The 27,919-nt window shown below is 40.5% G+C and overlaps 1 protein-coding gene across 4 annotated transcripts; it reads right to left on the bottom strand.

Annotated features, from left to right (window-relative positions):
* Positions 1-1,206: 1,206 nt before the first annotated feature.
* Positions 1,207-27,616, bottom strand: HNRNPR (heterogeneous nuclear ribonucleoprotein R). Of its 4 annotated transcripts, none has more exons than XM_075437828.1 (11): positions 27,493-27,616; positions 20,984-21,152; positions 18,571-18,689; positions 18,037-18,144; positions 17,228-17,341; positions 9,886-10,062; positions 7,149-7,284; positions 5,838-6,043; positions 4,994-5,143; positions 2,665-2,786; positions 1,207-2,473 (listed from the first exon to the last, which is right to left on the bottom strand). In XM_075437828.1, exons 1-11 carry the CDS (start codon positions 27,565-27,567, stop codon positions 1,861-1,863), a joined length of 1,989 nt encoding a protein of 662 aa, XP_075293943.1. In that variant the 5' UTR covers positions 27,568-27,616; the 3' UTR covers positions 1,207-1,860. The 4 variants fall into 4 exon arrangements, with proteins under 4 accessions (XP_075293943.1, XP_075293944.1, XP_075293946.1 ...); XM_075437829.1 differs by having other exon boundaries at positions 20,984-21,149; XM_075437831.1 differs by lacking the exon at positions 20,984-21,152 and having other exon boundaries at positions 27,493-27,614.
* Positions 27,617-27,919: the final 303 nt, after the last annotated feature.

Genomic DNA, 27,919 nt, shown 5'->3' with positions numbered 1-27,919 from the left:
GTTTAAAGGAAGAGCCTGACACAGGGGCACACGCATTTTTGAGTATCAGATATACATCCTCACTTCAATTCAGGTCACAACTCAAACCATGCAATTCTACACCAGCCCCACGGCAGTAACGCAGGGGAAGGCTCATCTTTCTGTTTACGTTCTGACATAACACACTTGAGAGACACCAGACAGGAATAGAAGACAAAGGGAGGAGTATGACCACTGAAGTTTAACTTCCTCAATAGTCTGAGTTTAGAATGCTGTAAATCAAGTATGAGCAACGTATTTGATTTGGATATTTAGAGGTCCGGCAATAGTTTTCTTTAGAGAAAGTTTAAATCCGTTTCTCTCTCTTTCTTGAGAAGCAAATGTTCTTCATTGGGGTACAGAATGGCTCAGATGCAACAGAAGAGTAATGTCATGACTTGCCAGTTAAAATTGACATCTGGGAATGTCCGAGACAAGGGTCAAAGCAACACGTAATACCCCAATAATGTAGCTAGTAATGCCCCCAAACAATATTACTTTTTTTTTTTTTTTTTTCAAACAGCCTTTATTACAAGGCATGAGAATTCTAAGGCAAATTGTTCATCATGGCAGAACATCAAATTAAAATGTCAAGACAGAAATAAGCAGAATATGGAGTGTATGTTTGTGTTATCTGTAGCAAGAAGTTAGTTTACTGTGCCACAGCACCTAAATAATTATCATCTCTAGTCAAATATTATCTTAAATTAGACTAAGATGCTTGAAATCAAAACCATTTCCCTATGTGTCTGTACGCTGAATAATACAATATGGCTGGATGCTAACAGAACAGCCTCTAGAGGGACTCCGCAGTACATAATAAAAAGGAACAAAATTAACACCATTGTAGGCTCTGTTTCCTTCTTCACATTATATTAGAAGATTGTATTTAAATTAGATCTTTGTGAATGTTTGGATACATTTCAACACTTTTTAAAAGAAAAAAAGTTTCAAAATTAGATGCTGGTAAGTTATCGAACAGCAATTAAACAAAGAGCGCCCTTCGGGCTATCCATAATTTCTCCTAGTTCTCAGTGTGATGTCCACAGTGCTACATGTTGGAAAGCACAAGAAATTTTGCACGAATTTGATCACTCACATAGGCAGTTATACTTTGAAAACAATGTTTTTCGCAAGAATTACCAATGAAATAATGTTTTAGGACACAATTGAATTTGAAATAGGTAATGTTTTGAATAGATTTTTGAGTTTTATTGAAATCTTACATGAACAAGAAATTGGAAATACAATCACATCAAGGAACAAATTGCCACGGCTTTGACGTTTTAAGCCAAACAAATTTTGTAGGGCAGATTTTCAAAAAGGTGTGAAGTTATAACAATTTAAAAACACAGTTAACCTACTTCTAGGAATGCAAAACATACAATCGTTATTTTCAATACAAGAAAACTTAATTTGTTGTAATTTCTTAAAACTACTAAGACAAAGCACTAGCTTTTACTTTTATGTACAGCATACTCCTATGTAGTCTATCCCAAATCCAAAAAAAAGGAACTGTCCAAAACCAGAGGTTCTGCAAAATCATGATTGAACAGTGTGCCATTCCTGCTTTTAAACTGCTAAAATGAAGCCTAAAATGATAAAAGCATTGAAACCCCATATGGAGTTCAGGAATTCTGCAAGCCCAGTAATGTCCAAGTGCGTTTATGAAAAAGAAAACTAAGAGACTCGAGTATATACACAATAGAGTGATTCTTCAGCCCAATACAAATGGCAGCCAATCGCTACGGAAGGATGAAACAGTAAGCCAATTTTGTTTTGAAGGATGTACAGCTATAGCCAATTCTATGTTACCAATATTCTCAATCCCTCCTCACTTGTCTACTTCCACTGTTGCCCATAAGTATCCTGATAAAATTCCTGGTTGTCATTATTGTAACCATAGTTACCGGCATAGTCACCACCTTGCTGGAGCGGCTGCTGAGCGATGGGTTGGGAGCCCCAGTTCTGCTGGTTGTTGGTCTGACGGCGCTTGGAATCGGGTTGGTTGTACCCATCTGCCTTTCGCTTGCCTCCTACGTTGCCCCCACGGTTGCCCCTGGCTCCGCGAGCACCGCGTCCTCTCTGCTGCTGTGCAGGACCCCCTCTCCCACCCCGGGCTCCTCTCGGCGGTCCCATGGGTGCCCCCCTCTGCGAATAGCCAGCTCTACCTCTCGGCGGTGGTGCTCCCCGCCCCCTAGGCGGGGGGGGGGCACCTCTCCCACCCCTTCCTCCTCCTCCTCTTCCTCTTATAGCATAGCCATCATCATAGCCGTAATAGGGATCTTCATAGCCACCACGGTAGTCATGATAGTCATAACCGTAATAATCATCGTAATAATCTTCATAGCCATAGTAATCTGGGGGATAGCCATATCCACCTCTCCCTCCACGGCCTCTGCCTCTAATAGGAGGTGGCATGCGAGGTGGAGGGTAGTAATAATAGTCTTCATACCTATTAAGAAAAAAAACGTGCAATTATTTACCGTCAAAAGTCTCCCAAAATAAATTACACATTTCCCCTTGATGATTAACAATACACAACACTGAGAAAAGAAAAGTCGTTCAGGTTTGTCTAAACTCGCTTGTATTTTACAGTGGAACTTCACTCAGCAGGATTACCATAGTGCAAGAATGAACACTCACGCAGTACTTCTGGAGGCCTGTCTGGCAGCCTGACGTTCTTTCCTTTTCTTATCCGGTGGCTTTGCTAACACTATTTCAATTTCTTCCCCTTCTATCTCTTTCCCATTCATTTCATTCATAGCCTGTACAAAAAATTAGAAGAGAAACATCTAAAAATTTGTTTCCGTTCAAAAGAATCTAAACTTACTGAAAGAAAGCAGATGGTTGGGCTGCTCCAGCCTGAACTATGCCATGTGCTTCGCTTCTGTGCTACTTCAACAGAACGTTACATTTATTCTTTCAAGTCCCACTTCATTCACCAGTTACAGTGAACCAGCATTAAAAAAAAAATTCTATTTATGTTAAAAGGTAAAAGAATGGGATTAAAACTTATTGAGCATTATTTTTAAAAAAAAAAAATCAGACATAACACCATCACTCTTTATGTTCCTATACCCCCTAGACATGTTTCAGCAATACGCTGACAGAAGCTCTCACTGCTCACACTGACACGAATACTCGCTGTACTTGTACAAGAGGTAGAGTGCACGCACACAAGTGAAAAAGTATTTTTATATTTGGGCTTCTAAACTAGTCAAATGTGCCACATGAGTGCCTCTGAGGAAATCAAGTGTTTCTGAGGACACATACGGGGAAATAAAAAATTACTGAAACTTGGTGATATCATCAAGTGAGGCAAGAATCCTCCAGAAAAGTAATGTGTCATTTGTAATTATTAAATGCAGGCATAAAGAGAGCTCAGGACACGTACACAAAGTACGATTAGAACTACATCCCCCAGTTCTTTACCTGGAGTTGTCTGCTTTGCCTTTAACAATTCTGGGTATTAATACTTGCATTAACAAAGACTTTATATGTCTGTACAGCTACATGGCACTTCAGGACATGGTTTAGCAGGCATGGTGGTGATGGGCTGACGGTTGGACATGATGATCTTGGAGGTCTTTTCCAACCTTAATGATTCTATGCCTCAAAAACGTTAGAGATCATGGTGATTTATTTCACAGAAGGTATGAAAATAAGTAGACACTGAAATCAACCAGTCAGCTCCATGCATTCTACACATTAATACCATAATGCTTTCATTAAAAACAAACAACACGCCTATACACAAAAATATCCCACAAAGTTCATAAACCAATTTAGTGGCCATACATCAGTCACATGGGGCAGACATGGTAGTTTTCCAGCTTGTTTCAGAGAAGAGCAGCATCAGAGACGCTCTGCTGTACTGCATCTGATCTATATTTTATCTTCTGCTACAAGTTTTCTGTTGCTGAGGTCTACAGAGCCTTTAGAAGCAAGGTCGACTGGGAAGGGACTGAAGAGCGTTTAAAGACATACTACAACAAAACATGTCAGGAGGTGTTGCTGACTCACCCTTTCTGTCAACAATCCCATACCCTCTCTTGGACATGGTCTAAACCTGTCCAAACTGACATCAGCTTAATACGAGTGACATTCGTCCTAAAAGCCAAGCCTAAGAGTATTCTAAACCCTATTTTGGTGGGCAAGACAATTGCAAGTGATCAAATGGTTATAAAATTATTAATAAGGTTGAGTAAAGAGCCTTTGAACTGTCTATGTAGCCACATACACCACATACAATATACTTGCTCAAGACTCCCAGGTGCAACACACTTCCTTCCCTCCCTCTTCCCTCCATAAACTATGGATTTAAAAACAGATGGAGTAACTTCTATAGAATTCAGTCCACTGAAGTACAAACAGCAGAGATTAATGACATTCTCAACTGCCCTTCGATACAAAGGAAAACACCTTTGAAGCTTACAATAATGACCTCCAATGTTTAAGAAGTCGTTTAGAAGAAGCATTCTAGGGACCATGTAGCGTTAAAAACAGGTATTGCATTAAGGGAGCTGCTAGTGCCATTCTCCCCTTCACAAGGCAATTTCTGAATGATCTTGCCATTTCTATTCAATACTTTTGTCACTTCAAAACCACACACAGCCTTTAAACAGGGGTCTTTGAGAGACAACTGATACCTTCTTGTCAGTGTTTCCTCAGAAAAATTGTCTAGGTTGATCTTTTTTTTTTCCTCTTCTCTAGACTCTCCTGCATTGGTCTACACCTCTTTTCCAGTCTACTTGTTAATTTGCTACAGTTTTGTCCTTTGCAAGTTTCACATCCTCCTAGCTACTGAAATTATAGGAACAAAATTATTAGTGTTAAAATTCTTACAATGAGAACCTTACTAAATGGGCTCTACAAATTGTCTTATCTATTTACTGTAAAGAGATTTCTTAAACTATTTGTACAAAATAAACTGCTCACATCAGTTTAGCTAGAGGAAAAATAATCAACCAACCTTCACTGCTGCACCTCTGTCCTCAAAATGAACAAAAGCATAATCCTTCAACTTCTTTACTCTTTCCAGCTTTCCAAACTCAGAAAAGGATTTCTCAAGAATTTCTTCTGTCACAGTAGTGGCCAAGTTCCTTACAAATAAAACTTTCACCTGGTGAAAAAATGAGAATGAAAGCTGTAATCTTTACAAGTCAAACCTCAAAGGAAACTAACATGAACTAGTAAGCTGTTATTCCCTTCTTCTCTGTATTAACAAATTTTAAGTAACCTCATAACCTCTGTCCATTTTTAAAAAAGCAACTTGTAGTTACCTGTATCAAGTTTCTACAACTTCTCTCCTTCCACAGTTCCCTTCCATGACCAGGAGAATATTCAACTTCTATTTTCTGTTTCTAGGATGCTACAAATCCCAGTAAAATTTTAGTACTAGACCTAAAGAGCAGCACAGATTTATCCCAAAACACAGGGATAAAGAGCATGTCATTCCGTATACTGAACCTCATCTTCATCCCTGGAAAACAGTTTTACAAAATACCCACCTAGTACTCATTACCAGCAGAAACAGATCATGAACAGACTGATGTGCCAATCCAGTAAGACATCCCTGTATACCACTAGTTTAAATGTGAACAGTAAGTTACAACAGTGTGTTCCTACCATCTCACAATGGCAACTAATTTGCAGTGCTCAGACTGCAGCAGTTTGCACGGCTTACTGTGAAAATGCCCTCTAACTGCTTTTTGTGCCTCAAAAGTAGCACTGCTCAGCTGGAACAAATCTTGGTGACTATGGCATAAAGAAATTCCTCCCAAAGCATGAGAGCATCCAGTCAAGTTTGTGCTTGCCTTTGCCATGACTTCTGGATCAGGTTCCTCTACTGGATCGGCCCATTCCACTGTCACAACATTTCCCCAGACTTTTACTTTCCCACTCATCAGGCGGCGGCGAGCTTGTGCTGCTGACTTGTGATCCTCATACTCCAAGAAGCAGAATCCTCGATTCTTCTTTTTATCATCAGGTTGATGATACAAGATTACATCCACCAAACCCTCTGAAAAACAGGTCTTTAGTATTAAGCTTCAAAAGGAAAGAAAAAAAAAAAATCTAGAGTCTACTCTAAAATGCCTTCACTTGTTTTTTGTAATACACAGCCTTTGAATTTAACACCTGAAAGGGGAAGGAAGCACAACAAAAGCAAAACAAACAACAGATATCCAATCAATTCACCCAGAAACATGTCACCTAGCAGATTAAATTCTCCAGAACACACTTACCTCACAATTAGGCCCTGCAATAAATCAACCTGAACAGTTTACACAATGTAAGTTTTCTATATTTTGATTTACCATTTTCACATTTTTGAAAAGTAGTCAGCATTAATACGCAGCATCTCCCCTGCCTCCAGGGGAAGCTAGAAAGAATTTCTTCCGCATCTCTCCAAAAAGAGAAAACTAAATTAATATTCACCTTCTGTTTTCACCACTTCCCTGATGTACTTATAAATAGCAATTCTAAAAAAAAAGCAGTAGGTTAAAACTTTCCTACAGGAAAAAGAGCAGGTGATCAAGACCTCAATCTGTTATTTAAAGCAAAAGCGTCCTTCCAGTGATGAGCTGACGACTTTTCTTCCTACTTCTGGCATATACCAGGGAACAACACTGAAGAACTGGGACAGAAATTAATCTGTCATTAACTATTTCTACAATAACATTCCCTCTAAACTGATTTAGTACCCCCCCCCCCATCATTCCTCAACAATACATTTGTTTGAGGCTCTCCCAAAACTTCTCAGCTGCCAAAGCAGAATCTGCTGCAGATCCAGTTACAAATACAGAGCCTTCAACAGGAAGGGACAACAGGTCACAGAATATTCAGACCTTCACATTTTTCTGAGTTCATTTCTGCTGTTTCCATCTCAAATTGTAAACCTACGACATCATTCATTTAACAATCAGAAAAACAGACACTAGTCCCTTTACACTCCACCATAAAACATATTTGATACATAAAATTTCTACCAGAAACAAACCTGGAATCCAGCTCGGAAACAGTTTAAATGATAGCTGAACACATCTGTCAAATAACTAGACCTACAAAACAGAGAGACTGAATGGTATTTTGGGATCAGCATGAAAAACTCGTTAAGAAGGTCTTACCTGTGACTTTACTGAACTCTTCTAGTATGTTTTCCTTAGTCTTGTTCTTTGGAATTGACCCAACAAACAACCTGTTGTTTGCCACGGAGATGCATACTCCAAGGTGCTTCCCAGGACGGATTTCATAGTTGTCACACTGAGAAAATAAAAAGCCATTCATTTGCTTTATCCACAAGTATATGAATAAAAGCATGCCCAAAAATCATGAAATCAGCTATATTCTTCATGATCTACTTCATTTATATGCAGCATATTGAATTCCCATTGCAAGAGAAATACTGTAATGCAGCGTTTGAGTCAGCAATCACTCAGAAGAACATTGCCGAGCTTAGGTTTTCCACAGAAACTTCAGAAGTTCTGCTGAATGGAAAGCTACAAAAACTGATGTACAAGGAACAACACACAGAGACAAACTGCACAGGGTAACTTCGTTCACCTACTGTTTACCTCAGACTTGAAAGACCTTTCTAGACAACTGGTGACTGCTTCCTGTGCTGGGACTCAATGTCAGCCACTGCTGCTGTTATCAGTAAGCGTTACAGATACTACCAGTTCTTCCACTTCACTTCGACAGCTTTTAAACACTGAGCATATTTGCTGTGAGAAACTCAGAAGTCTAAATCAGTACGTAACCTTCTTCTCCCCACCTCCCAGCAGGGATTTTTTGGACTTTCTAAATGCTAGGATTCTATAAATTTTACTGTTAAGTTTTAGAACTTCCCATTAAAAAAAGTTTAGTCCGCTTCTTCATGCTTGTACCCACATATGGATTACTCTGAACACTAAGACTACCGATAGGTCTTTAAAGGTACAAGAGTTCAACCTTAAAAAAAAGTTCAGGACAGTCATCATCCTTCTTTTAGGTAGGATTTTCAAACACGACCCAAGAGGATAGATGTTTGATCATCAGCCAGCTTCTGAAAATCTCACACAGTTCTTTAAAAGCAAGTTTTCTGCCATTTTTATCCTAGCTGTGATGTAGCCATACAGATGGCAGAGCAATACCTTCCGAAACCTTCTTCATATTCAAGAACTAAAACAATGTCAAGGTACCACAGGCTAACAAGATCGCTTTAAGGAAGACAAAAACATTTTAGAATTTTGCTTCACAGACAACACTGATTCATAACACAGTAAAATCTGTGTTCCAGTGCCATGAGCTTAATCTGAATCTGCTTGTTCAATTCTGTCTTAGAAAGCCATTTTACTTACAATCAATCCCATTCCCACTGGTACCTGCAAACACAAGCAGAAGGCCCATCTACTGCAGAGAAACCAAGAATTCAAAATTTCAAGTTTATTTTCTAAAAGAACCTCACTTTGCTATCAAGATTAATTAGCTCCAAAATTCAGCATATGATGCCCCATTTTCCTTTCCCCCAGTAGTCTGTGGAAAATATTTTGCCTAAACACAAGCCTGACCCCACTACTGGACAATCAATGGGAGGCTGGGTAGAGCAGGCAGGGGGAAGGAATCCAGATACAGGACTAAAGGAATGTATTTGCACAAATTCACTTCTTTGGTGCAACACGCAGTGTATGGAGGCCAGTCTTCCATCAATGGCACATCACTTGCTACATCTCCTGTCACTTCAACATCTTCCCTGTCATCTGGCTCAATCAGTAAAAATTTAAAGTAACAACTCTGAGCACCTTCACTTTCGTCAAAACTACTTTCCTTCATAAGGGACAGTAACTCATATCCACCAACTTCAAACACCGAAAACCAGAAGCAATTCATTGCTAAAATCTGTTTTGTGCCTCTCCTTCAGGGAACATCCAAGTAGGTGCTAGAAAGGAAACACAGCCTAAGCAGGGACATGCAGTCCCTAGCCCAGGAAGCACCTGACGTAACAACTGCAACCCTTTCTAAATACATGAAAATATTTGAGGGAACAAATACTGGGATATCTAGAAGCAATAACTCCTTCTCAAGGCCTTACAATGCAACAGAGTCACTTCTTAAGTTTCTCTAGGTTTTGGGGTTCCCCCCTCAGCCTTAACTAGACATTCAGGTTCCGTGTGTCATGTCCCCCCCCCGTCCCCCCCCTTTTTTTGTACAGGATCAGCTGAACTCTGCTAAGGCAAAAGAGATAAAGCTTTTCACCTGTTTTGGTTCAAAGTACAAGCAGTATTTCACAGCCATATCCAAAACCTTGGGAGATGCACACTGATCTGCCCAGTTCTACTTCCTCCTCTCCGGCAGAAGCAAGGCCAAACGCACCGGGGCCCCAGTCAGACTGCCATCTCCTATTTTAACTCCCTAGGGACTGCTCTGTGCCCTTCACCAAACCGCCCAGCTGCAGGCCAAGTCCGCTTTCCACGCCGTCAGCTGGTTGCATGACTGCCACTGCAAAGAGCTAAAGGCCTCTGCGAACCACAAAGGGCACCAAGTCAGAGATCTCCACAGCAGCAAACAAAAGCATCTCTAACTAGTTCTTTATAGTAGGAAGGGTGATAAAACTGACACACAGTGAAGCTTAAAGGATGTATTTTCCAGTTGTAATGAAGTAAGCTCTTACTATCATCACCCAAGTACTCTAGCAGACTGCAGTCCTAAAAGTAGAACATTATTTTCATCTACTAAATCAAATCAGGAGGCGATTTTTAAGAAAACAAAATTTTAAAGTGTCAATGGATGCTGTCACGAAACACTTCAAAGACTTCATTATCTAAGACATTACCAAGATGCCTGCTGTTTACATTATCTTGTCCAGTCTGAAAATAAGTTACTCACCAGTTTGACTGCTTCCTGTGCTGCATCTTTACTACAAAACGTAATGAAAGCGTAACCTCTGTTTTGACCAGAAAGAGGATCCATCATGAGGCGCAGATCCCAAATTGGACCAGCTTTCTCAAAGAGTGGTACCAATTCATCTTCGTACAAGTCTCGCGGAATCTTACCAACAAAAACCTAGAAAGGAAAAGGATACTTTAAACAAAGCTTTTTCAGAAATCCAAATTTGCTTTTAATACTTGAAAGTTCCTGGGAAAGGAAGTACAATGCATCATAAAGCACCACAGCAGAAACCTTGTAGCCATCACTGCAGCCAACATTATGGTAAATCCTGCTAACTCTTATAAAAACCTCCTGCTGTTAGTACTAGGTTTTACATTTGGAAAATCTGGTTCTGTTATTTCTGTTGAAAAGGCTGTGAATTTCCACCGCTGAAGAGGTAAATGGTTCTTACCGTGTTATAATTTTGACAATTAAAAACAAAGACCTTACAGACTATCTAGTTCTGTATACTACACTAAAGCAGGTGAAGCACTTCCTTGCTCTTGCAGTATTTTCAAATCATTCTGTAACTCAATCTTCAAAAAGCTAGAGACAGAAACAAAATCTACAAAAAAAAAAATCCTTAAAATTGCCCAAAGCACATTTTCACTTTTAGTACCTACTGTAATCTTCTTTCTAGTCGGTATTTCTTTAGGCTTCCACCAGCTGAACATTTTAGTATGTCTGAGAAAATGTGGAGTCCTCGTGGTTTTATTCCTTATGTAGAGCAATGACAATAAACTTCGTTAAAGTCTTGTCAAGGAATTTAATCTCTTCAGCTAAGGTCTCCCTAGAAAGTTGACCCCCCCTAATTGTTTAATCACTGCAACTCACCTCTGAATTCTCAAAATATCTGAATTGCTAATACAAGCAAAACATTCCAAACGCCCATTAAGACCAAATTCTATTTATTTTAACTTCAAATATTTTTTGTAGTAAAAAAACTAGGAGGAGTCCACCTCTTCCACCTAGGTGAAGCCTCGCCACAGTCATATCTGGTACTGAAGGCTTACCAGACAATCCCAAAACCAAAGACACTAAATGCTAGGATTTTGTGTCTAAATGTGTCTAAAACCAAAGACACTAAATGCTAGGAGTGCGATGACTCAGATTTAAAAAACGTGGAACATAAATTGTTTTCCTCCAAAGGAAAGCTAAAACCTTTAGATATTTCTTTATGTTATACTGATATTCCTGAAATTCAGTTTCCAGAACATTTCTGTCACTTAGCTTAGCCTCTCAGTTTAGTGTGAATGCCAATGGATCACATGATTTATTCGCTATTGGGGAAAAAAAGGAACAGATTTAATCACACCGAGTGATAAATCTAATGGCAGAGCCAACAGGCTTTCCCTCATCCCCTCAAAAAGCTTGGAAATCCCTACAGATAGGTATTTCCATTGTCATTACACACAGAACATTTAATGACAAAACCCATGCGCAGACAAAAAACTGATATCATAACAGAAATGCACAAGACAGGAACTCCAACTTGCTATTAAGACAGTGAAACTGTCAAGTGAGCTCTACACAAAGCGTAATTTTTAAGTCAGTCAAACGTAAGAAATCCACTTTAAATTCTTTGTTTCAGATGCCACCATTTCCAGCAGAAACTGAAGGTGACACCAGAACACCTGAGAAAAAGAAAAATCCCTAATCCAAATACAAACAAAGTCTACTTTTCCAGCTATTTACCAAAGATTTACCATCCTGAAAGCTTCCGTTTCCTCCTTTCTTTCCAGTCTCTTCGGCTCTCTCTACAAGCTTTATACCACCGACAATTCCACAAGACTGCTACTACAGCTCAGTTCAGCTAATACACTCCAGGAGCTAGTATGAGAAACAGAATTCAGGATTTAATTTGAATACGCTTGCATCTGCCCTATATTGTTGAGTAACTTCCCTTTATAATTCACACCTAAGGGAATTTGCTTTGAGCCCATAAACTTAACATGTTAATGAACTACAAGATCATACTAGATGTGACGCACACCAGGTGAACATCTTGCAAGGGTCAGAAGAAATGCCTGCAGTAACTTTTTTTTTTAAGGTATGGTGAAAAGCTTGAATAAAATTGCTGAAGTATCACAGAATGTAAATATCAGATGTCTTGTTTCATTTTTCAGTTCCACAAGAGTACTGTGGAAAAACTTTGGAAACTGGCATTATCAGTGAAACACTGTAAGAGGTCTAAGTCGGATGCAACTGCATCAGTTCTGGGCCTCTGCTGGAATCACTGACCATGAGACTTACTTTTTCCAGTTCTGCCTCCTAAAGGGCCCGTATAAAGTGCTCCATTTCACTTCTTCCTTATTACTGTTTTAGAAGATTAATTATGAAAAATCTTAACTAGGAAAAAATTCTATTTCAGATTCCTGAACAACTTCACAGAGCATTTACCGAGGGGTGCAATTCACTTCTGCACTCTAGGTGATGCGTTCTTCAGTTATTTCAACAACTGAGCCTCTTCTGCTGTCACCACAAGCTAACAGGAAGGTACTGCACCACTGCAAGAGCTTCTTCAAAACCTCTCTCCTTTTAACAGTGCTCTTCATGCGCTTTGCAGGCAATTTTTCCTACATGTCAGATTTAAGTGCTAATTAATGCAGGCTGCATGACTGCTTCACCTCATCCAAATCTACAATCTTCATTAAAACAAAATAAGGTAGTGGAAGAAAATTCTGGCACAGTGCAAAAATCTTTGAATCCCCCCAGTTCTTCCAGTACAAAAGTGACATTCCATTTGTGTACTAAATCCAGTGCACGCTTTATCTAGTTCAACTCCTGCTGAGTTTATTATATCGTTGCTTCTTAAGTTAGTTATTACAGTATCTGATTCTTCCCATGCAATTTATTATGGACAAAAGCAGTTTACACTGCCCCAACATCTCCAGTAACAGAACATTTTCCAGGTTGCAAGTTCGCCTCACAACCCTTCTCTGACTAATTGTTTGAAATTCTGACCACGCCCCCATAGAGGAGCAGATGCAATGCTAACTTACTGTTCACAGGGCCAAAATTAATTCCACCTTTTTGGTAACGACATTCACAGGTGATGTTTATTATATACTTACCCAATCAATTTCAGCTCTGAAAAGGGCATGTAGCAATTCCTCTATTTTATACAGTCTAAACTGTTATATAGCTATCTAACCTTTCACATGATTTTAGCACATTGTGGGCAAACAATCTATTTACAGAATATTCAAGTTTTTATTTTACATCACTAAAAACACCAAAATGTAAGTCTCTCAATTTTAGGAGAAGGACTTACTTTACCTGGAGACTCCTCAATAAAACTGAAACCAACCCAGCAATTAGTACAGACTTAAGGCAATTACTCTGCTCATGCTAGCTGCGCGGTGCGAATCTTGAGAAGTGCTTTCCCCCTATCCCTGTTGCAGTGGTGTAAAGGGCTGGTATTCTACAGTTACAAATGAAGTCTACTGCTGTCCAAATCATGTCTTCAATGCTATTATATTCATTTACACCAAAAGGTGAAGGATAGAAACCAAGTACCGCATCAGTTACCTCCTTAATTTTTGGTGTAACTTTAGTCTGGACAGGCCATATGCATGCCAGATTTTTTTACCCTTCTCTAAAGAAGAAAAAAAAAAAAAAAGAGCGAGATATATTATAATGATCCTTCAGTTTTCTTGAATTTAAGAACCAAAAGCTCCTCAGTCAGCAGACTGAAGATCAGGAGTGAAAAATAGGTATTTTAACCTGTCTAGCAAACACAGCTCAACCTCATTAGGTATCACCCACAAATGGAGACACTACAGATAGACTGATGGATTTGCCATCCAGCATTACCCAACTGAAACACCGGATGCTTGTCTTGCTTGCATGAAAAGTGACCAGCAGTGGACTTATGATGAAAACTCCTTTTGTTCCTTACACACTTAAACAAACCCGCCCTTGCTATGACTGCATTTTGATTTTAATGAAATATTTATAACATTTCCTTTCCTTGCCTTGTCTGCACTTAATTTCAGAAGTCACTGAAATTGCTGTCTAGAAGCTGCAACTGTCTATGCACCCTCCAATGTTGCTGAACTGACTTATTTTAAGTTACAGTAAGACAACTTAGTTTTGTGTTTAAGAAAAAAAAGGAATTTAAGAATACAAAAAAATGTATTTTTTCAGCATTGCTTGCCTATATGCTTCAGTAAAATTATAAACTACAATTTGCACACAGCAAGCATACCTAAGTAGAGCTTAATATGCTACGCAAATCACCAGTTACTGTCTTTCAGTTCATTGCAGTTATTTCCCCCCACCAAGGAATTTACTGTTCTCCATGGAATATGAATATTCCCTTTAGAAGTCATTCTTACTGTGACACTTCTAAGCATCTTCCTGATGGCATACATAAAAGCTTCAGCATCTCAAAGGATGCAAAAATAATCTATAAAACGAAAGACGTTCAAGAAGTTGACCGTCGTCTTAAATCTGATCTGGTGGTTTATAGAAGAATCTCCAAAAGAACTCCCACATCAAATACTAATCAATCACAACAGCGTGACAGAGTATTCAAAGTGTTTAGAACAAACTACAAAACAACCCGCTAGGGACCAAATCCTAGCAGAATAGGTAAGCAAGGAAATACACAGCTCAAGCATTTTTGTAACCAAATCAAAGTTTGCTCATAGCTTGCTAGCAAGATGCACAGGTTTAATCATGACCTTGAATTTCCTGATGGGCTTACTGACTAGACTTTGTCCTTGGAGGAAAGTGGGGGGGCACAAAAAAAAATATCATTAAAACCCCCCCGATCTTCTTTAACAAGAACAGCTAGTGTAACAAGAGATAAGAAAAAGCAGAGAAAAAAGATTTTACAAGTTTTAAACAAAACAGAGGAGCACTGTACAAGCCCCTTGAGGATAAGCAGTTATCAATGTCTGCAGAGGCAAATGACAAAGCCAGCGTAAGGAGAGAAAGAAACACCCAAACAACTGCTTCCATTCTCATCCAATAAACGCTCCCATAAAGGTCTCCAAGTCAACATCATGTGACCTCACCATAAGCAAAATTCTTTACACTGGAGCAGCAAGTCTTTAAATAAAACAAATACTCAAGTTTAATATCAAATCCTATTGCAATTATTTTCTCCTCCAAGCTTCCGCACAGCTGTAACTACTTTGTCTTTGTTACAGAATCCCACTCTAAAAAGGTCCAGCTGCTCTTACAAGCCCATCCACTTGAAAAAAAATACATTGGACAGCTTCACCACATACTCTTTTCAGCAAAATGTTCACTGTGACAATTTGTGAGTGTTCAACATGCTGAACATCCATAAGATTATTTCTCAATACTTTAGTTCTACTGTACAGTAACTCTCAATATGTACTTGAGCAAAGCTACAGTTAACGTGTAATGAATTCCACTTTGTTTTAAAAAGACAAAAAAAAGACAAAAATTAGTTGGTGTACAAATATTTACAGTAGAAAGATCTGACACATCTTGGGGGTGAAAAACAGTCTACTAATGTATCTTCTTGAAAACAGTAACAGTACTGGGTGTCCTTAAAACCCAGAGGTTTGCCACTGCTGACATCAGTGACAGCTCTGGCATCAACACTTTGGAGAAGGCACAAGCTACAAGAGCTTCAGTATTATTTAAATAAGTTTCAAACAAAAGATTCATTGCCACCATCCAGAGGGACACATCTCCTGTTTTTTCATAACTTCACCTACAATATTAGAAAAGAGGCATTTACACTCCTACATAACCAGAACTATAGATGTCAAAAGAGAAGCAGTTCTCAAAAGCTGGAGGAGGGGGGAGGAAGGGGACAGGGAACAACACCCACCACCAAACCAAAACGACACCCACCTCAATCTGGGAGAAAAAAAGTGTCACAATAATCTCCAGTCACTTGTGTTCAAACATGCTCTGCCTAGTCTACCAAATCGTAAGATCATGTTTCAGTTGTTGATTGCTATGCCCCAGAGCTCAACAGCAAGAGCTAAAGACCAGATCTGAGAAAGCATACACCAGTTTCAGCAAAGTGTTCAGCATCTCAGCCAGTCAAACCAAGCAGCATACCGTAAGACTGAATACTGCTTTAAATCCTACAAAATGCCAGCAATAAATTGATTTGGTAGAGGTATGGTTTCTGTAACTACTTGGCTAGGTTTTGCTACAGCCTCTAATGCTGATTCATGGGAGAAGCATTTTTGTCTTAAGGAGCTTCCACAAGTTACCCACTCCAGCAAATTTCAGGAAACTGAAAACTACAAAAACATACTCTTAATAGTATTAAAGTACAGCTTTCCTGTGCCTTCCTCAAAAGGCTAACCATCACCGATAGCATAAAATACTTGAGAACAGTCAAATATTTTCGGTTGTTAACAGAATAGAATAGTTCAGTTGGAAGGGACCTACAACAATCATCTAGTCCAACTGCCTGAGCACTACAGGGCTGACCAAAAGTTAAGCTGTGTAATTAAAGGCACGGTCCAAATGCCTCTTAAACACTGAGAGGCCTGGGGCATTGATCACCTCTCTGGGAAGCCTGTTCTGGTGTTAGACCACCCTCTCGGTAAAGAAATGTCTCCTCATGCCAGTGAGGCATGCTGCAATTAAAGAACACTTTATACCATCACCTAATCACCCTGGCAACACCACTGAGTTTGTAACTTCTAAGCCACCTTTCTGAATGCAGAAATATGAAAATTTACAAAAGATAACAAGCGACATGGACTCTTTCAGTGCAGTAGTTTCACTATCAGTCCCCGCAAGCATCAAGGATGTTTTCATATAAATTGACAGAAAAACAAATAAACCAATTCCTTCGCAATTACTAATCTCAGCTGTCCTCTTCAAAACCTGGAATGCGAGTGTCTTTATACAGTACCCAGGTCTTTGCCGCTTTCAGTACAGTGCATGAAATAAACCTTGCTTAAGTTCCATTTATGCTGTTTACAAACACCTCCGAGTCATGCCTTTACGTACCTATACACCTAATAGCTGCATCGGTCACTTTTTAAGCGACGGGCTATAAGCTTTACGGTGGACCACGGTCTGACAATTTAACTATCTATTTTACATTTCAAGAAATTTTACACAGCCTTTCCTAGTATATTCCACCTACTTTTCCCCCCTCAACCTATTATCCTGTCTTTTGCAGAATACCAAGGAGTAAGAAAGACTGATTAAGACACATAAACATAGAAGAATGCTTTCCTTTAAAACACTTTAAACTTCCGCTTGTATTCTAGTTTATTTTCAACTATTTCTCATTTTGTGTGTTTGTGCAAACTGATAAATAACAGATCAGTCTGTATATACTAACCTCTGTCCCAATACCAGGCTGAACACCGGAATATACAGTATCTGGAGGAGGGCCCCCATATTTCCTCTGTCCTGTAGTTACATCCAAAGTGTAACCAGTCCTCTCTAGCAAAGCCTGAAAAAAAATTGTCACGTTAGTTATGGGGGGAGGATATTGGGTTAAAATACAAAGAATAAAAGTGTGTGCTAAGATAAGCTTATCTGCTCCTTGCCACATTTGATAATAAGGTATATATGGACAGCAGAACCTACAAAAAAACCTGTAATTCTGGGGGTTTAAAAAACCACCACCACAAACAGCAATATTTGTTATGCTACAAGGTCACTGCAAAGAACCCGTTTTTCTTCTCCCTTATTTTCCATTTTATATGCAGTACCCCAAGAGCTCCAGAACACCAGGCGACTCTTTCCACCCACTCTCTACACAGGTTTCTGCACAACAGAGGAGTTTCTTAGTATGCTAATACTTTGCTGAAATGTCCGGTCAGTCTCAAAGTAATTTTAACAGTGCATAAAAGCTTTAATATAAAAGGACAACTACGACAATACTTAAATAGATTTCAGTGTCTTCATAGACCTTACATAACATTAAGTTCATGCATTTTGGCAATTGTGTAATCAGGAAGATCTGCATTTCAGACAGGCACTCTCACTTTTGAATCTCTATCATGCATACATTTCTTTAAAGTCAAGTGTGAATACATTTATCCAGGTAGTATTGGTGCTTTTTCAGTACATCAAAATCACTTCAGTCTGCATACAGGTAATACATCAGGTAGTACACAATAATCAGTATTTTCTAAACGTTACCTTAATCTTTGCTTCATCTGGTCCCTTCGTTGATTCCTGTACTTTGCTGCCTTGTTTCTCTCTTTGCCTGTAGGTCTTCATAACTCCACATAAAAATGCACTTTTGTTCTGTAGATACAATTTACAAAACAATTCAATTGTGCATACGAAAAGCCCTGGGAACCCACTGAATCTTACGCTCCATACCGTGAGGTCACTATAGCAAGCCAATGCAATAAACAAAATCTCAAAAGAATCCTTCAGAAAAATATAAATATCAACTGAACAAACTTGCCAGATTGAAAAAATTGTCAGATTCCAGGTAGTATTTTTACCTTATTTTCTCAACAGCACGCTCATTTTTATTATCTGGGAGCTTTTGCTTTGCACTCAAATACCTATACATTTAAGGCAATTTTTAACAGGCTTGTGATTTGGTTTTGAAATGTCAGAATACAGCAACATCAATGAATTTCTAAGTTACAACTCTCCTGCCAATAGTGCCAGAACACTACATATACTTATGCGCTCACACTCCTGGAGCTCTCACCTTACCTGTACATGCGACAGGTCACTTTCTTTAAACTGCTGTAATACAGAGAGGGCTCCTTCTTCATTAAATTCCCTAAGAGCATCAATTGCTCTTGCATCAAGATCGACATAAGCTACCAACCCTAAAAGTTAAAGATAAAGAAGTTACAGATTTCTATTGAATTTCATACAAACTAAGAACTATGCAGTTTGCTTTTAAAGTCAAAAAGTTACGTTCCATAGTAACAGAATTATACATTTAATATAATTACATATTCCTACACAAGTATATGAAAGAACATGAGTACAACAATGAAAAAAGTTAAAATTAAAATGTATATACCTAAGCACTAACTGACGTGCAAGATTATACCCCATGTGTAACAGTTTTCTAACATTCAGCAATTCAATCTGCTGCATAAAAGCAGTATTACACACCAGGGTTTGAAACAGTGAACTGGCTCACTTCTAATAATTTGGATATGGTTTGTTTGTCTTTCATTTTAAGTTTCACACTTCCTGCCCTCCAATGGAGCTGTTCTAGAGTAAGCTGACATGTGAATATTACAAGTATACTATTGTACGTGAAAAAGGAGCTACCTATCAAATACTTATGAAGCTCTACCCCACAAAATATTAGGAAGCAGAATGGTTTGTTTGCTCTTTCCTCCATCTTGATAAAAGCTAAGATCAGTGGACTTCCTATATGTCTAAAATACCTTTTTTCTTTTTTACTCATTTTGTTGCTTTATGCAGTTCAGGAGCCAGAATTCAAAACGTATTATTTCGAGCCCCGCTATGTACCCGAAAAGGCTAATGTTAATTTTACAGGTACAGACTCCCCCAAGAAACACTGGACCAGTTCTGAAGCACTTTTTCTGTTTAAGGATCTTTACAGGGTATTTCCTTTTGTAATGCACTTGCATAGCTGTGGAGCGTGAGAAATACAGACTAAGATTTGCACTTTTTAAACTACACAGCGAGTTTAGGACAGATACCAAGAACTCCACACACTTTGCAACAGCTTGATCTCCAAAATACACAGATTATATAACTGCTACTTGATTTCAAAAATGCACAGTAGTGCCAAGCCCAAGGACTACATTTCAGAAGTGATCCTGCATATTGGAAGGCACCTGTATCTTTCATGTAAGACCTCAGCAGATTAAAAATCCCAAAGTTCAACCCCAAATTTAGCTTGGGTGTCAAAAGTAGTTTGCTGTACTGATAAACCCCTGCACAATGCAAACATCTTCAGTGGCATTAAGGACATGTGAATAAATGTTTTCAGGTTACTGGTTCAGTGGAATTATACTAGGTAGTCAGGTTCTGGGCTGAAAAGCTTTTAAATCCCTTGAGAACTCCTCACAACACAACCTAACTGCAACACGTGTTAGAGCCCCACAAGTTCCTCTGCCCAGGCACTTACACCTTCTCTCAAACCATCAAGTGCACATCATCGTGACCCACAGCTAGAAAGTGTACGTCTAAAGCCAATAAAAGCTGGTAAAGGCTTGACGAAAGCTCACTGTGAACGACTTCCAAAAGACATCATCCACGTGAGCCAGAATATCATACTGAAGATTGGCATGGTATTGATTTTGAACTGCCTTCACTTGATCAGTGGAATTTTGACTCTTTGCAACAAAAACTGTCGTCTTGCCACCAAGGCATTCAAGATCTGCACATAGAGCATTCCTCCTGCTTCTTGTAAATCTGTTCACAGAACACACCCTAAATAGGAAAAGGAAGCCTCTGTCTATAGGACAAAATAATAAGGGGGTTACAAAAACAAAATAGAAAAACCTCTGTATATAAAGAAACCTCTCTAGAAGTTCCAGAGACCACTTGCTACCAGCAAGGTGTTACTCAGTTTGCCAGATAGCTTAGTCCTCAACTTTGGTGAAAAGCAGTTAGTGTCAAACTGAACATTTCAGTGTAATAACCAACATGGATTAAACTGTCCACTCAGAACTAGAGAGAACAAAAAATCCACAGGCAGACTCAATTCAAATGTAGTCCCAGGCAAGACAAGCTAGTTGCTTCCCTCACTAAGTCACCTATCCGGCCTTTGAGTGTTTAAGAACCACTGTGAGGAGTTGACAGTAGAAAAGTAAAAGCAAAATGATGATTCGGATTGAAGAAAAAAAAAAAATGTACAGTTAAGTATGCTCAAACATACATCTTTATTTGACAACGTCTAAGAAACTAGTGCTCTGTGCCCTAAAGCAACTAAGATATCACATACAACACTAAGGATGCGTCACGTAATTAGTCAATGTCAAACCCAATTTGCCTTTAGGGAAGTCAAAGTAGCAAAACATTCAGAGCTACACAGATCAAAAACAATGAATTTTTATACCTTAATCTATGAAAATTTGAAAATGGTATGCCCTCACTTTCATAACCAGTCAGAAACAAGAAATGCATATTATACCTGTCTGAAATATTTCATCAAGTCTCTCTGCCACCTTCTGTGGGAGGCCTGCCTCTATCAGTGTCTTGTAGTGTTCTGTGTGAGTTACACTGGAAGTATCCATTGGTTCTTCCTCTTCTTTTAACTGTACCGCATTACCATTCACCTGATTAGCCATTTTATTATGCTGCTGGAAAAAATTCAGGAGCTATATTACAATAAGCCAGAAATAACTAGTTTGTAGGACAATGCATGATTTATCTAAACTAATTTGTATACATGCTGCAAATGACCTGTATCAAAAGTCTTATTTAATACTTGTTGGATGCAGCTGATCTAAGTTTCAAAAAAAAGTACAACCCTTAATACTGTGGAAAATGTACATGGAAGAATTTACATAATTTTTTTTAAGAAAGGTACTTCATGTACATAACGATGTCTAAACTTTATCTGCTGATTGTCAGTAAGTTAACTGGTTACCATAGCAGCTACAATGTACGGGGATACGATAATAACATCCTTCAACGAAGAATCAGAAGAGCTAGTGCTATTTTCATTTCCCATTCCCCTACTTTTAAAACAATCGTTTAAAATTTAGTGAACACGTAACCCTGCAGGGTAGCTTAGTGGATAAAAACGTCAACACTTGTTTGCTAATTTTCACTTTCTTGGCTTGTTGCCATGTCTTCCTTCAAACCCAACATGCTGCACAAGACTAGCCAAACACTTTCTCACAACACTGTCAGAACTCAGGAAGGACAGAAAGAGAAAAATTGCACTCTAACACACGTTATAATTGGAAGCTGCAACTGAACTGTTTCCATGCTTTCAGTTTTACTCAAATCGGAGCTCTACGAATCACAGCTACTTTTTTTGTAATATATAACTTATTGGTTTAAAAGGAAGCCATGACTGCAGCATCTTCAGTTCTTGTATTAATAAAAAGACTTGCTTTGAGAATTAACAAACTGATTCCAAACATGTGCACTGAAAAATGCACATCTATCTTCTCAGACAATTCCAGTGGGCTTTGCCCAACTCATTACAAATAGTTTCAATTTCTCAATTAGCCAGCCAGCTGACATTTTGTACTCTCAAATGAAAAGGCTGACAAGAGACAATTCAACTACCCAGCAGAGAACATTAGGATGATCAGCTGTTAAGTTCAGAAATGAAATGAGCCTCAGGCTTTAAAAGATAGGGAAGAAGTCGATGATCAGCAGTGAAATGATAACCAGATAGACATATGCAGCATGGTCAGAGCAATGCAATTAAATACTGGAATACAGATATGAAGATGATTCAAGAACAGTATTTTTTTTTTTTTAATGCTGAAGCCTCAAGCTATTTGCTATGCTGCAAAACGAGTCTCCAAACATAACCACACCTCTGCATCACTCATATACCCGTCCATTCTAGACTACAGCTCACGAACTTTTTGGAAGATATCCTATGAAGATTTGCAAGCTTGAGTAAGAATAAAAAAAAAAATCATTTTTCTTCAGACAGAAAAGTAATAATTTTACTAATGCTGTCTTGACTTGAAGGGAAATTTTAGAGAGATGTAATACAGCCTCACATTGTTTCTCTGACAGATGTCACTTCTTTATGCAATTAGCATGGAAAAGAGGAAGTTTTTCATAGCTACGTAGCACACATATATACACACATACACATTCTGCTACTTGACAAGAGAAATTGCTTTCTAACCGATCTAGTTTACTTAAAAGCAACTGTGACTATAGCCTAATAACAGAAGAAAAAAAAAATGCTCCCTGAAGATTACAATAATGCTTACCTATCACTACAAGTATTAACTCAATTCTCAAAACACTTACTGAACATGAGGTTTCTACAGGTTACAAAAATCATGGGCAACAAAAATCAGCTAGACGTCTGCTTGCTAGATAGCCTCTGCAAGATCCCAAATTGGAAACAGTGCAGGGCAGAGAGGCTTTAGTTAAACCAGAAGTGCTCTGGGTACAGTATCATTCTAAATACCCCTACTCAAAAATGCATAGGATGATATACACAAGAAAGGGGTGGGGGGTTTTTTCCCACCTTTTTACTGCCTTATAAAATCAGTTGCTTACACATATGTTGTTTTCTCTGCATGCAAAAACAAAAAAAAACAGCAAGAATTGTGAGGCTAAGCCAATACATAAATACAGAAAACCTATTTGAAACAACTACAAGTACCTTTTAAACCTCAGTGGCTTATGGGGATGCTCCCAGACATTATTTTGTTGTGAACCCGGATCAGCTTTCAAGTGTCACACACCCAAAAGTTTAGCACTGTTCTCAGTGTGGTCTATAACTGAACAAAAGGCTGACAGCTATTCAGTGTCCGGGTAGAAACACCTCATCTGCAGTTCAACAACTCAGACTTCTGACGGGCAAGAGCTGCAGCCTAACAGCACAAAAAGACACCCACCTTCATCACAAACATACACCAGTGTGTGGAGCAATGCCTAACTCCTAAGTATCAGATTACTACACAGCACCACAGCTGATGGTTTATTTTTGCTTAAGAATTAGTATCCTCATAAAGAACTTAAGTCAAATGCAGTGCATGTTCACCAGACAGAAAAGTTCAGTTTGGGTGTTCAAATTCTATTTCCTGTCACATAGACTTAATTTAAAAGACTTTCTTAAAGAAATTTTACTCTGGAAAAATCTGAAGTGACACAGCAGTCAAAATATTCAAGTCCCGGCAGCATCCAGAAGAGATGTACTTCTTTTCACAGTTATAGTAATAGATTTCCTGCTGGCTTTGCAAACTTGGCCTGAAATCTGAAATTAGACTGACTTCTCTTCCTCAGTGATCACCAACAAGCAAAATTACGCCTCTTACAATACTGAATCTGCACGCTGAGTTCAGCAGAGAGACGTGGGTGAAAGTCATAGCTGAAAAAAATCTTTTAGCTCTCCCTCTAGATAACATCAGCTAGATCTGGCTATCAAGAAAAATATTTTTAGCTGAATTTTATCAGTCAGGAAAACACACAATGATTTTATTAACATTTTAGTCCTCCTCAAAAAAAATATATTAAAAGTATACTGAAGAGGAGTGCTATCCATGCTTGCATGTGCAGTGTGCCCGCGTGAATCAGCCTCCGACAGGCCAGGCCACACAGAAGAGCACCCACATGGACTCCAGAGTTTTCATCTGCATTAAGTAACTCTAACAGCTACAAAAGACTGGCTGAATTGAGAAGATTTTCAGTGTGGATTATAAGGAAAGGATTATGTATATTAGTATGTGTGGGATATGTATTTGTTTTTAAAACATGCAGAAATGGATGAATTTAAAATAGCGTACACAAAAGTGTGCTTACCAAAGGAGCAGCAGTAACACACATAGGGGGCAACTCTAAAAGGCAAGGCAAATTTATACCGGTGCCTGAGAGGTCACCCAGCTTCACCGCCCCAGAGCTGCAGAACTGTGCATGTGGGGCAGGGGAGGATTGCTGCATTTCAAACTTCACACTCTTGTTGCCAACAATGTTTTTCTGAAGATTGTGAATACTTCATGATATCAAACAGGGTTTTAGCCATCCACTATCTTTCACCTAGAACTCCTGTGTCTCAAAAGCGTAATTTGTCAAGTGACTAGTCCCTGTTTTAAGTTCTAATCATATGACAAGTAGGAGGTTAAAACTACAGGTGCTTCTAAATTACCTAGAAACAAGCTTCTTTTTCATGTTTAATAACTCAAATGGCTCAAATAGTAATTTTCCTAGAAAATGAAAAAAAAATTAACACGCACCTGAGCCTGATAGTGTACAGCATCTTGAAAGCACAAATTTGATCTCAATCTCAATCCTACCATCGCTGATTAAACAGCCATGATGTTACTAGTCTCTGTATTTTATACCATGCGTCTAACAGAGGTTGCCACCCACAGACTATCTAAGTATAACTCCATCCAATTAATTATAAATTCGCAGTCCAGTTAACTCAAAACATGCTCAGCAACAACTTAAATGAGCAGGAATGGCAATTTCTGGCAAAGGGACAATCTCTCAAGCTACCATACCCAGCTTCACAGCGATCATCCATCAATACTGTTTTCAGCCTTCCGCTACGTAACTTCGGATTTCATGGAGGAACTGAACCATACGTGTTTAGCTCAGGTGCACAGGAAGCATAACTAACTCACACACAAACACTCTGCACCAAAGCCATTCACCTTGCTGATGTTACTGCTCCTTCTAGCCACTATAATATCCGTGCCAAACATTTAAGTTATACCACATTAAAAATAGCACCAAGGGGAATTTGGGGGGGGGGGGATTTGTTTTGGCTTTTTTCAGTTGGTTGGTTGGTTTGTTTGGGGTTTTTTTTAATGAACCACAAGAACGTAAGTGCAGTCCCTATAAAGTTACGGCTTACACTTCAAGCAGGTTCTTGTCAAAACAGGAAGATAAGAAACACACGAGTGAGGGGAAGATAAGAACTCGCATTACAAGACTGAACCAGGGGTTTATTAAAGCCTCACTTGCTCACAAACATTACTGGCACATCCCTTTATTTTTCACATGAAGGCATTACAGCCACTTCTTTTCTACCACAGCTTATTCAACCACAGAAAGTACATTTTTAATAGCTTAATTATGATATGCTGAATGTTTATTAGCATGAATTATAAGACGACTTGAAGTTCTCGCACCCTGAAGACCTTTACACACTAGCCAGGTTTCCACACCAGCATTTCAGTGGCAGACTAGCTTTACAACAAAGTGCTGTTAGCACCCTCACCCCTCCAGCAAAGAGTTCTCAGCCTTCCCCACTCCATAACCCCATGGAATGAAAAAATCTGAGAACCTCCATCATGATGCTAAGGAACAGACTAGCACAGCCCGTACAGAAACTATGCTTCAGTACCTACACGAGTATCACTGGGAGATACCTCTACCATGACAGGTTAGCAAGGTGCACATCAGTGCTATTAAAATACAGCACTGACTGCATCAGCAGCTACTACATCTCGCTAACTGGAATGATAAACTCTCTACGTGCTCGTTTCTAACTGGAATTGGCCATTCATAGCTCATCTGGTTGTCTGGGCTGTACAGCATAACATTTGTGGCACTTCAAAGCAACACTTCAACAAAAAACGAGCTTTGTTCTGATGAATTTATCCTCAAAGAATTTTTCGGATCCTTGCCTAAACGAGCAGGGAGTATTGCTTTTTTTGACAAAACTAGGAAGTTGAGTGTTAGCGGGAGGCTCAAATATTATTACAACAGTGTTCCCATCTAGACAGAAAAACTGAGAGTTAAGGAGATTAAGTACTCACGGGAAATGCAGATTATAGGATATAAAATTATCAAACAGACTCTCCTAGTTTGAAAACACCAGTTTGCATAGACTAAGAATAAATTACACTGCAAAATGCAGAGTTCTGCTTAGATTACCTTTACTTTAAGAAAACACATTAAAAAAAAAAATCAGTGTTATACCAAGTGTAACCTCAAAGGAAAGAAAAAAAGAAAAAACCAGCTTCATAAGCATTAACATCTCTCGCAGCACAAACACACCGTTGCTGGTGGGATCCTCTGCTGCAGTATACGGGGCAAGGGGAATCCAAACAACTCTTTAGAAAAAGAGTAGTCCAGCACAGTTTCAGTACACCACTAGCCATGTTCAAAAACCGGCAGGTAACAAGGCCGCTGAGACCCCATAACCTGAGCATTATTTTAAAAATAATAGTAATAACGATGTATTTAAGCAAAACTTCTGAAAATCTAACAAAGAGAAAAGATCGTTTAAGAAAAATAACGTCTTGGCAACAAAACCTTGGAGAATTTCTCCTTTGCAGCACCTGACAAGCGCCACTCTCCACCAAAGGACTAAGCGCGAAGCTGAGCTGCGAGGGGGTGCAGCGCGGTGTCCCCTCCCTATTGCCGGCCCTATCGCGACACACGCCACGCAAGAGTTCCGCGCGCTGCAGCAGCGACGCGGTTTGGGCTGGAAGCGTTCGCCGGTCCCCACGGGCGAACCGGAGCGGGGGGGGGCAGCGACCGCGGCCTGCCAGGGCGCCTGGCCGCTGCGGCGGGGCGGCTCCGCGGGGCCGGGAGGGGACCGAGGAGGGACCCGGCCCCCCACCACATGCAAACCTAACCCGCATGGCCGGGCGGAGCGGGGCAGCCCCGGCCCGCGGCCGCGCCGCCTCCCCATGCAGAGCCCGCGCCGGGCCGGGCCGGGCCCGGCCGCCCCCCCTCTCCCCCCACCAGGCCGCAAGGCCCGCCCCCGGGCCGCTCCCCGCCGCCCGCTCCCGCGCGCCGCCAGCCCGCCCGCCGCGGCCTGCGGGGCGGACACGGCGCGGCCCGCATCCAGCGCCGCCCCCGCCACGCTCTGCTGCGCGGCGCGAGCGCCCCGGGCCCGCCTCCGCCGGGCCTACCCGGAGCGCGCGGCCGCCCGCCCCACCGCGGGGCCTACACGGAAGCCCTCAGCGCCGGCCACCCGCGCGGCCCCCTCCCCGCGCGGCGGCCCCCCGGCGCGCCCGGCGCCCCCCGGGGACTCACCGGAGCGGGGCCTGCGCGGCGCAGCTCGGGCCCAAGCAGCAACGGCAAATGGCGCGCGCTCCTCCTTCTCCTCATGGACGGCGGCGCGACCCCGGCAACACGCGGGGTTTCCCGGAACTGTTTCCAGGGACCGCCGCTTCACCCACTCAGGAACTCACGCTCTAGACGAGCGGCCGTCGGCCCCTATCAGGAGCGGGAGGCGGGACGCGCCCTCTCTCGCGGAGGCCAATGAGAGGGAGGCGCTGTAACCAATCGCGCAGCGCCTTCAACCCGGCGCGCCGGTAGGGCCGGCACTGGGGGGATTTAAAGGGGCAGCGCCGCCTGTGGCCTCCGAACAAAGGGAGCGCGCGGGGCCGCCCCCGCCCCGCCCGTCCCGTGCGGCGCGAGGGCGGGCGCCACCCCTGCGGCCGGGCGGGGCTGGTGGCGG

The sequence above is a fragment of the Opisthocomus hoazin genome, chromosome 17, assembly GCF_030867145.1.
Source record: "Opisthocomus hoazin isolate bOpiHoa1 chromosome 17, bOpiHoa1.hap1, whole genome shotgun sequence".
Lineage (NCBI taxonomy): Eukaryota > Metazoa > Chordata > Aves > Opisthocomiformes > Opisthocomidae > Opisthocomus > Opisthocomus hoazin.
This window is presented reverse-complemented; position numbering and strand designations above follow the sequence as displayed.

Coding starts and splice junctions, on each gene's coding strand:
- HNRNPR (XM_075437828.1), bottom strand. CDS start 27,567: ATGAGGAGAAGGAGGAGCGCGCGCCATTTGCCGTTGCTGCTTGGGCCC. Junction 18,690..20,983: donor TGATGAAATATTTCAGACAG/GTATAATATGCA, acceptor TTTAACTTTTAG/GGTTGGTAGCTTATGTCGAT. Junction 6,044..7,148: donor AGAGTTCAGTAAAGTCACAG/GTAAGACCTTCT, acceptor CCTGTTTTTCAG/AGGGTTTGGTGGATGTAATC.